The sequence below is a fragment of the Chaetodon auriga genome, chromosome 2 (genome assembly GCF_051107435.1).
Source record: "Chaetodon auriga isolate fChaAug3 chromosome 2, fChaAug3.hap1, whole genome shotgun sequence".
Lineage (NCBI taxonomy): Eukaryota > Metazoa > Chordata > Actinopteri > Chaetodontiformes > Chaetodontidae > Chaetodon > Chaetodon auriga.
Genome location: NC_135075.1, coordinates 4,755,850 through 4,766,872, shown reverse-complemented (window position 1 = coordinate 4,766,872; position 11,023 = coordinate 4,755,850). Strand labels below are relative to the sequence as shown.

Genomic DNA, 11,023 nt, shown 5'->3' with positions numbered 1-11,023 from the left:
GTTGTTCACGTGTTAACTCTGTTGCACTAGTGTGGTCCAGAGATCATGTTTTGTAGCACAGCACTATGAGACTGTAGACTTCTGTTTGGTTTTATACAATGAAAAAAACCCATAGAGCCTGTTAAAGATAGCTGAAGGGGCTGCAGCACTGCTTAAAGCATAAGGCTGGTGTTGTTCTGTTTTTGCGATTGTCCACAGATCCAATGAAAAGACCAACAATGTGTTTTTGTTCGTCTCTCCATACTTTCAAACTTCCCTGCTCTGTCTGTGGCATTCAGCCTCAAGCCCATTGGATCCTTCTGTAGACAGAAATCTCTGTGAGTCATAAATACAGTCTCATTTATTAAAAAGGAAATGAGTACACAAGTAGCAGTAAACCATTGGAAATAAATGGTTGCCTGGAATGATGAAAAAAAAAATAAAAACACTTACAGATATCTGCAGCTTTACAAGCGCTTCATGTATATTCTTCAGTAAGAGTTTTAAATGTTCATGCTGGGCCATTATGACTCAATCAGTGACTGGTTTAGTTCCACTATTTTACGTCTTTGTCACTTTATGACATGACTAGAAAACCAACCAGAAGCCTCAGAAAGGCTGGTGGTCATAGTGAATAACCAAACTAAACATTCTGAGGATAAGAAGGATGGTTTCCATGCAAATACATTTAATACCATCTTAATGTCTTCATGGTAAACACAAAGTTTCTTGTTCCAAAAAATGCTTAAAATCATCCCCAGAAAGTGTTTAATTGAAGACAAATGAGTATTTTTTTGTGAATAACAAATGTCGCAGCAGCAGCTATCAGCTGGTGAGCAGATCCATCATTGCAGGAAATCCAGTCACACTCAAATGAAAAGGATGCTGCTGTGGGTGGCGATGGCTGATCTGGCTTCAGTTTGGTGTTTTTGAAATTCCTAACTGACGTCTTCATGTTTGGGCTCCTCTTTGGGTCCATCCTCTGAGTTGGGACGTGACTTGTTGGACTTCTTGGACGTGGCCAGCTGAGCTTTGTACTGTTTGATCTGAGTCCTCAGCGATCGCTGCTCCTTACGCAGATCATTGATTTCAGTAATCAGACGGACGTTCTCCTGCAGAGTAAACACGTCATTTCTTTAGTAAACCTCTGCTCAGATTTAGTCACAGGATGAAGAAATGCTGAATGCCATGAGGATTAGACTCATGAATTTAAGAAACATAACAAATGGACAGATGCATTATCCATGCAGTGTTCTGTGTTTTATAACGCACCTTCATGATCTTGACGTAGGCTTTGTCATGCTCCTCAGCACATTTGGCCAGCCTCGTCTGCAGACTGCTGACAGTCCTCTGCAGGTGATCACGCTGGTGACAGAATGCCTTCTGAATGTCTTCATCCACACTGCTTTTCTCCACCTGGGAAACAGTGTGTGCCCATGGTTGACATATTCCCTGCACTCAATTAATGTGTGTGTTTGTGAGTTGGGGGGGAGTAAGAATGGCCTCATCTGCAATTAAAGCCTGTTGCAGTGTGTGATTGTTGGTGCCATGAACTCTCAGCATCTCCTGCACTATAGGAACCACTCACCCCTTCACCCTGCACATAGCGCGAATAGATCATCTGCATGCTCTCCTTCAGTTTCCTTGGCTCCTGGATGAAGCCAGCACAGTTATGGAGGTCTGACTTGAGCCGCTGAAGATGCGTCTCCAAGTCTTTCACCTGGCCACAGAAAAGATGTGAAAGCTTGACATTTTTTCAAGTCTACTTTGAGCCCATATGCACTTTAAAAGGCTGAATACTTGCTATGATTGTTCCTGCTGAGAGGAGAGCCCTTCTTAGCCCTTCTCAAGATTAGATCGAGCTAATATGGGGCTTCAGCAGTCTGAGTTCAACAAACAATCTTGTAATGTTACAGTCTTTCCAGTATTCCCACTTTGTCCCTCTGTCCCTCTGCACACTGTCCATGAAAGCACAAAGAGAAGATAAACATTTGAATTCACTAACTCAGACTGCTGATGTCTCACATTAGCTTCAGCTGAACTTGGGAAGTGAGGACTGTAGAGTTTGTCCTCCACCATCCTGTGATGCCAGTATGGACAGGAGGAATAATCACAGTCATGGGTCAAATTGAGTACCACAGGGCAACACTTATTACTGTGAGAGTGTAAAAATGTAGATTCAACACATCTGCCACACATCTGCTCTATGACAGGCTCCAGTCAACACAGGACGATATCAAATAACTGTTACTACAGCTAATCAAACAGTACCGTGTACAGCATGTGGACCATAATCATAAGTGTTAAGTGTTCGGCATGTGCTCACTCTCTGCGTCTCCTTATGCATCTCCTTGTCTCTGGTCCTGAGTTTGAGCCTCAGGTCAGACACGGTGAGCTTCAGCTGAGTGTTGCTCTTGTCGATTTGCACCAGCTCATCCTGCAGCTGTCAAACAGCAGAAACATCACACGCGGCAGAGACCGTTGATAGTTCAGTTCACCCAGGTGTCGGCTTGTCATATAGGACTGCAACTGACAACGAGCCTTTTCTCAACGTGACTCAGTGTCTGAGGCAGCTGATGCTGATAGCACAGAAGTTCTCCTTTATTTCAACATGCTTAATCATTATGTTTCAATAAAAGGATCTAAACAGGATTAACTGCTTCTTAAAACAAAGTTTCTTGTAAAATGGACACATAACTCAAGCTGCTGCAGTGTCTGTTGTTTTAGTCACTGTTTTAATGAAACCTGATTATATTCTGACTGACCTGATGGATCCGCTCCGTCTTCTCATTGATGTCATCTCGTTGAGGCTCAGTCTGTTTCTTCAACTCGTTTAACTGGAAGTCAAGGACAAACTTCAACTTCTCCAGTTCTTGGTTCTTCTTCTTCAAGCTGGAGATGGTCTTATCCTGTGCGTGTGTGTGTGAAGGGAATTTAGAGGAAGAAAGTCAATTTTTTCTGTTTTGACATACTTTTTTTGTGACTAACAACATGTTATATTGTTATGGCTGCAGAGGGACATAATCTCTGGGAGCTAGTCAAAAAGTTTAAGGTGGACCTAACATTCCATGTACTGTACACTGAAGGACAATCTCATCATACTGAACATGCAGATTTTGCTCTTTATCTCTGCACTGACCTAAATGCAGTAATGTAAGTCTAACTTAGTCTCACTTGGAGAACATCAGGATCTGATGATATTATTTTTACATGTTAAAGTACATTGCATACAGTATTTCTATATTTTCTTGCTGTGTACACGTATACTCAGTTGTCCACTCCATATTTGTACTAAACACATTCTTCTCATATATTTTATAATCTACATCTATCAGAAATTTACTAAAATGTAACTACTGAGATTAGAAAAGTAAATGTGTCACTATTGAACCAAATTTACCAGCTCCAAGATAAATCATGACCAAGAGAGCAAAAATTAGAGCAAAAACATCAGGTCGTGAGCTAGAAAACTTAAAAAAAATGTAAACATTGCTGGATTTTAATCTAATGTGTTTGTGTGTGAAATGCTGAAGGCCTGATCTCAGCCACCTTGTCCTGGTTGGTCTTTTCGTGTCCAGAGATCTGCCTTTTCAGGTCCTCGATGTCACTCTCCAGGGAGCGGATCAAGCCGAGCAGCCTCTGCCGCTCCTGCTTCAGCTTGCTTATGTCCGTGCACCTGTCATCGATGTGTCTCTGCAGACTGTACAACTGCGATCACACAATCATCCACCAAAAGAGACACAAAGAGCAGAAGATTACATGAGCTGCAGGCGGGGACGAAGACGTGAAAAAATGCTTTGCTTACCTTTTGTGTCATGATACCAGTGTCTCCTTTCAGATTCATGTTGGTTTCCTTCTCGGTGTGCAGTTTCCTCTCATACTTGATTTGGATGTCATGGATCTTCCGCTCCTCATCCTCCTCTACTTGCTTTATCATCTCTTTAAACTCACGGATCTGCTGCTGAGCATCCTCCTGACACTGCACAAATCAAAGTGAGCTCAAGAACTTCACTGGTTTCATGTGGTATACCTGCTACTTCATACCCCACCACCTTCTCCTCCTGACTAACCTGAGCCAGGAGGTGAGTCTTCTCCTGTAGCTTGGCCTCGTACAGCTGCGTTAGCTCCTTCAGGGCTTGGGTTCTGCTCTCCTCTGCAGCCTCCAGCTGCTTCTCGTGGTCCTCCTGCATTCTTTGATATTCATGCTGCAGATCCTGGTACCTCTCATGCTCCACAATCAGCTTCTGGCTGTAGGACAACTCTGTGTGTAATTGATTGGTAGACAAACACATTGATAACTGAACAAAGATCCATGTCCATGGTTTAGGGTGACACTGACGCTGTCCTGTTCTTACCTAAATCCTTCAGCTCTTTTGAGTGTTTCACAGTGACATCCGCAAAACTCTCCTGATGCTCACGTTGCCGTTTTTCCATCTCTTTCTTTATGGCCTATAGGTCCAGCACATATTATGAATAGACAATAAAGATCTTAGCTTATACAACCTATTCCAAGGGCAAAAACAACCCCTGTGCTGGAAGTCATTCTGATGTTAAACTGTGAGGTAGAAAAAGATCTTGAGTATGTTTGAAGTTTGCAGACCTGTTGCATTTTGTTCATAGATTCTATTTCCTGTGTGAACTTGTCAGTAATCTCCTTCATCTTCTCGTTGTGGTTCATGTCCTTCAGGCGGAGCTGGTACTCGTTCTCCATCTGCAGCTCCTCCAGACGCATCTTCAGCTCCAGCATATTCTGGGTCTGCAATACAGACAGACAGGAACTCAGCACAGGGTTGGATAATTCCACTGAATGTCCCTACGTTACTAACCGACTGCTATGTGATCATTGTCTGTTTCTAGTCACCCATCAAGCTCAATGAGATCAACTGAGGCCAACTTGTCATATGGAGAATTTCGACAGATATGTAAGTAAAATGTCCTGATGCAGACGCACACACACACACACACACACACACACACACACACACACAGACCTTCTCCTCCAGGTCTAACTTGGTGACAAGGATCTCCTCAGTATGGATGATCTGCCTGTTACTCTTCAGTCCTCGGCCCTCTTTATCTATGATCTTCCACATCAACAGGCAGCCATCTTCAGACACCGTCAGCAGGAACTGATCATCAAACGTGATCACCATCTGTGGACACATGCTCGTTACATAAAGGTTGACATGACAGATCATTTCTTGCTCTAAAACTTTCCAGTATCCAATTGGCATTTAAAGGTGAAGGATTTCCACCTCCCTGTCAGTTTAGTGTGTGCACTGTGTGCATCAACATCTAGACCAACCTTGGTGACGGGGCCACAGTGAGCCTGGTACATGAGCCATTCTTTCTGGATGGGTAACGGGTATTTAATGGCTCGAATGGTTCCACTGGAAGTCCCGGTGAAGACAACCCTACCGGAGTGAGACACTGCCACGGCGGTGTGCGCTACCTCATCAGCAGGAACCTCCCTCAGGACCTGTGGAAGCAATGACCAAGATATAAAAAAAACTGTCAAACATTACATACTGTATGTTCATTAGCTGTGTAAAGCTAACAAGCAAGCAAACAACAATTGTTAATTTCTCAGATTGTTTTGTTTTTCTTTCCAAACTTCTAAAAGCTGCTCTAATCAACATTTTTGTATTCACGACTGATCACGTGACTATGTCGACTGTGAACGGTGTCACTCACAGTGATAAACCCACACAAAATTATCACCTGACCCTTCAATTCCCTGCAGCTTTACAGAACATTTTAGCCTCTTTCAGCACACAACTCTCATCAGCATCTGTGTCTTCAGACACAGCAGACAAAGTTAGCCACTAGCAGATGAACACAGTGAAACACTTAGTTGCTAAATAGCTAGATATTTTTCTCAGGTGACCAAACAAAGCCAAAAGGAGAGGGACAGTTGGACTCACATTTATCTGTTGGACACAAGGACACTCTAAATGAATGCCGATGTTGCTCCATGTCTGTTGCATGAGTAAATGAGCTATCGTAGTGTGTTGCTGTTACAAACCTGACAATCTTGGATCTCCTTCAGAGTCAGGTCTGTTCCCACAGCCAGGATGGTCTTGCAGTCTGAAGAGAAGGCAACACCTGTGTAGCTGCAGGACTTGAGGACGCTCTCAGACTCACGCTTGCCAGTCTGTGTGCTCCACTCATACACTGCACCATCCATCCCACATGACACCAGCCGGCTGTCGTCCAGGCTCCATTCAATGCCACGTACCTGCAAAAAAAGGCATGGTTACTGCATGCCAGCTGTTTGACAAATTTGACCTCTCTCTCTGACTTTGGACACTGTCCTGCCACAGGGACACAAGCAGTGCGATGGAGACTCACTCACTGTTTCCACATGCTGTATGATATTCTCTCCTGCCTGACTCACCTTTCCATTGTGGCCCTTCAGGTTGAGGATGTTCTCAAAAGAGGTGACGGAGTAGATGTGGATGACGTTCCCACTGACGGCTGCAAACATGTGGCCACCGTGGCTAAAAGCACACTGAGGTGTGAAGAGAGCACGTGATAAAAATTGTAAGAGCTGAAAAGTACATCTTGTGACAGTGATATCAGCAATTTAGACGTACTGAGCGAACACACAATCAACCCTCACACAGTTTTTACAGTCATGAACCCACCTCTCTGCAGCCGCGCACAGTGAACTCCTTGAAGGTGCGGATGTCATCAATAAGCAGGTTCATCAGTCTGAGTTTGTCTGAAAAGCCCACCAGGATGAAGAGGCCAGTAGGATGCAGAGCCACACTGTGCGCCTCCTCCTGGAACTCCTTGTACAGCTCCAACACTCTAGAGGAAATTCACAGAGAGGCACTGAGAAGACATGGTAGTTCTTAGCATGGTATACTTCGGCTCTGTTTACTACCATTGGGTTCAGTGTGCCTAAATACAGGGTATGATTTTGTCTCTTACTTTGTTTCATAGTTCCAGATGCGGACTGAGTGGTCAAGAGAGCTGGTGGCTACGAGGGGCTTTCGAATGCAGATGGACAAACCAGTGATGGACTTAGAGTGGAAGGACTGCAACAGGAACTCAAACTGCATGTGTTCCTCCTGATGAATAGAGTTGAAACTGTACATCTCAGGATGAGCATCTAAAGGAAAAGTCGCTTTGTTGAAACATGAGGGAAAGAAGAACAGTGCAAGAAGACATGAGGAAGAATGGAAGGATGAAAGAAATACTTTGAGGTACTGTAGTGGTTCTGTGAGGCTGTAATTAGTTACAGTGGTGCTTTGTGCTAAATGCTAACATCAACAACATGCTTGCAATGACAATGTTACCGTGTTTACATTCTTGGTTAGTTACTCAATAGTTGTTGAGTTTTTTCAGCCTCTACCACAGTAGTGGACCTAAATATTCCAGGATAATTTCATGGGAATCAAGAGGAATTTATCAGACAAAATGGGAATAAAATGGAAATATTGAGGAAATTAGGTTGATCTTAGTTCATATATATGAAGACAATGTTAAACTTGTTAATTTTCATCATCTTTGTCTTGTTCATATGTTTACTGCTGTTGTCCTCGCTGTGGGACATCAGAATACCTGCTGGAGAACAGTTTTTAAACTGAGTCAGACTCACAGCGACCAATGCTTTTCATTGCTCTGCTGCTTTGTCCTGCTGAAAATAAGAACTAAAATAAAATGAAATGAAACGATCTAATCAGGTTGTGACTGAACGCCTGCAGTCCTCTGGCTCAGGCAGTGCTGTAGTGTTGGCAGTGGTGTGGGCTGCACACATGATGGAAGAATGCAGCGTGCATGCAGAGGGTTGTAAGTTTACTAAATTCCTATTTGATGGGATGTTGAATAATTATCTGTACATGTGATGGAAGTGTGCTTCTGAATGCAGGGCATGGTTACAATTCAATTAAATGGGCATACTAACAGCTCTATGTTTTTATGTGGATTTTCCACTGTGAATGTAAGTCCACTATTAAAAGGTACAGTTTTCATTTTGAAATTATGTGAAGCTTAACTTCCACTGGAAATTTTGTGGAACTTTTCTTGAAATTTACTGACATGAGCAATCCAAAGACTGACCGATCAACCAATCGATCAACAGACTGAATTTGCCCTCATTTTATCTCCTGTGTTGACAGTCAAAGGCAAAAAACAGAAAAATGATGTTCACATGAATGAACCTACCAGGAATGTGGGTTCACACATATTTGATTGGCCAACACAGGGCTTTGTCAGATGACACTGGATTGCATTGTGCTGAAATTTGACCCTGAGTTTTTTGCTCCAGGCCTCTGCAGTGACACACCACTCTGCCAATGCAGTACTCTCACTGAAATGAACAAGGAGTGACACTGACAGTGGTGTTGCTGGTAGAGGTGACTGTTCTACCTTGTTCATCTCCACAGAGGACAGGCTGAAGCTGTACAGCTGTCCTCTGTCTGTGCTGATGGCCAGAGTCTCCTCTGCTGGACTGATGCACATGGTGTCAATCTCCTGGCATTCAGCCGCGGTCAGCTCATTGCTGTTTGAGTCTGGAGGAATCTGACAGAAAAGATTATTCATATGATCACTTTTAAATACAGACAGAGTCTGCGGTACAATTGTCACCTGCATTAACATTTACCCGTATCTCCCTGCTTCTTCTGTAACTGTCCTCCTCGTTCTTTTCAAAAAGACAGACTGTGCCGGACCCCAAAGAGCATGCAAAGCCCCTGGAGTAGGACAGAATGGCTGTGATGCGAGGCACATTAGGACCTTCATCTGCGTCAGTGTCTTTGATCTTCTTCATGTCCACTTGCCTGTGAAGTGAAGTCCTTGTACATTTACACAAATACTGAATGCTTTTTAAAATCTGTATCCAATAGTTAAACGAACCTTAAACTCTGGTCTGGCCTATGCTACACATTTACTCTATGTGACCTACGACTTTATAAAACAATCTGTGGGTGTTGACACAGTATTCATGTCTGTCCTCTGACCTGCCAGACTGCTCCTGCACAGCCTTAGAAGCCATACTGATCTCTCTTCGCAGGTCTCCGGACTCAAACACCAGCAGTCTGCCTGTGTCTGTGCCAGCGATGACACGCTCCACTGACATCCAGGTGTGACACAGGAAGTTGATGGACTCCACCTTGGGGAAACTGCTCTGTTTCAGAGCTCCCTCTGAGTAGCGGAACAGCTTGAACACACCAGTTCCACTCACGCAGAGCTGCATGTTGTTGTAAGGGTTGAAGCTGACCTGACAGGACATCAGTAGAATAACACAACATGCTCAGAGCACAATTGCGTGTACATGAGTTGTGGCTGCACTGATACAGCATGGATTACTCACCTGGGTAACAGGATTATTGGAGTTACTGGTCTTCACTGTTGCCAGGACTTTCTGCTTTTCCCAAAGCCAGAAGATCAGCACCCAGTCTGGACCACCAGTTTGGCCTATTAGGTACTTGGAATCAGGGGAGAAAGCCATGCAAACAAACTCTTGAACAAGCATGTCTCCTGTAGTCAGAACCTTTCTCCTCCTGCCCTGCTCATGCTGCAGGTCGAACACCGTGATGGTGGCCTTCTCAGCACACTCTGACACTGCCAGGTACCTCCGGTTGGCACTGATGGCCAGAGCACGCATGCCTTGGCTTTTCTCTGAGCCTGCAGACACAACACCAATGGAAATAACTGACATGAGGGAAATGAAAGGAATTTCACAGAGATAATACCACATGGTATGAACAAGAAGTGTCTTAACATGTGTCAAAACACATCTCTCACACACCTGGGATGAACCTCTGACATCGTTGGACGGTGTTGTAGCACACACAGCTGTTTCCGCTGGGGAAGACGACAGTTTGCTCATCGAAGAAACACAGGTTGTTCCTCACACCTTTCCGGAGACCGAAGATGAAATGGGACTGTGCAACAACAGAAGCCATTTTCCAGTGGAATTAAATTGTTATGCTGCGAACTGACTTTAAAGTGATTGAAACTGAAAAGACCCTCCTCACATAACGACTACTCCACCAGCATTAGCTAAGGTTTTAGAGGCAAAAAGTCGCACGCACGCCGGAGTAAAACACGGGCACAGGTATGTTAGAGTCCCGTCGCTACGCAACGTAGGAAATCTCGCGAGAAATTGAGAACTTGTTTTCCCTCTCCTCCTTCTCTCCGTCCGCCGTATCATCCACACTTTACATATCTTCATTCCGAGTCTTTGTCTTTTACCCGCACATTTTCGCCTAAGTTACTAGGAAAACTGTTTGTCTGCTACCTTTCTTTCATAATGAGACCTGTCGTCTCGCGGGATTTTGGGGGTTGCCTAGCGACGCAAGCCTTAATCATCGATTCTCAGGTCAACTAACCAATAGGACGTGTGACATCGTTCATCAGGGCTGAGCTCCGTCTAGAGGCGGAATGTAAAGTACTCATGAACTGTACTTATACTTACAGTTTGGAGGTATTTACCTACCTTTAGTAGCGACTGCCATATAGTATCATATTGTACCGCTACTTTATACTTCTACGCTATATTTCAGGAAATATTGTAGGTTTTACTCCGCTACATTTGTTTGCCAGCCTGTTACTTTTCAATCAGGACTCTCAAGTTTTGAACTGAGTTCAGAGTGAGATTTTGGCAGCAGCGGGGGTGGGAACGGGGGTCTGACCTGATAAATGACACATACATTCGTCCAAATAAAAATATTTATTTAGTTTAACATTTCTTAGTGCAGGTGTGTGTGTGCGTGTATATGTGCGCTGTCTGTAACCCCCGCCCCTCCCCCTCCTGCTCAGTGCGTACACACAGAAGCCACCACACATCATGTAGTTGACCAATCACGTGCGGCTTGAACAGAAAAAAAGTCGAGAAAAAAACAAACAAACAAACAAAAAACCTCCCAGGCAAGAGCCGGCTCCGATCGTTCGCTTCGAAGAGCCGTCTCTAAGAGCCGTTTCGTTCGAGACCGACACATCATTATCCTGGTAATTTCGAGAAATACAAGGTTTGGCGTGTGAGCGTGTGAACGGGTTGTTGCGTGTGTATCACGCCTAGTGCGTGAGACTTGAG

At 44.2% G+C, this 11,023-nt stretch overlaps 1 protein-coding gene across 1 annotated transcript; it reads right to left on the bottom strand.

Moving 5' to 3' along the window:
* Positions 1-345: 345 nt before the first annotated feature.
* cfap57 (cilia and flagella associated protein 57) lies at positions 346-9,947 on the bottom strand. The gene is made up of 21 exons (XM_076748204.1): positions 9,737-9,947; positions 9,299-9,612; positions 8,946-9,205; positions 8,591-8,765; positions 8,356-8,508; positions 6,916-7,055; positions 6,627-6,792; positions 6,377-6,490; positions 6,005-6,217; positions 5,285-5,458; positions 4,971-5,132; positions 4,580-4,735; positions 4,335-4,428; positions 4,050-4,240; positions 3,785-3,958; positions 3,529-3,687; positions 2,745-2,888; positions 2,306-2,422; positions 1,568-1,699; positions 1,252-1,395; positions 346-1,091 (listed from the first exon to the last, which is right to left on the bottom strand). The coding sequence occupies exons 1-21, from the start codon at positions 9,891-9,893 to the stop codon at positions 918-920; spliced, it is 3,513 nt and encodes a 1,170-aa protein (XP_076604319.1). The 5' UTR covers positions 9,894-9,947; the 3' UTR covers positions 346-917.
* Positions 9,948-11,023: the final 1,076 nt, after the last annotated feature.

Coding starts and splice junctions, on each gene's coding strand:
- cfap57 (XM_076748204.1), bottom strand. CDS start 9,893: ATGGCTTCTGTTGTTGCACAGTCCCATTTCATCTTCGGTCTCCGGAAA. Junction 4,736..4,970: donor AGTTAGACCTGGAGGAGAAG/GTCTGTGTGTGT, acceptor TCTGTATTGCAG/ACCCAGAATATGCTGGAGCT. Junction 3,688..3,784: donor CTGGTATCATGACACAAAAG/GTAAGCAAAGCA, acceptor GTGTGATCGCAG/TTGTACAGTCTGCAGAGACA.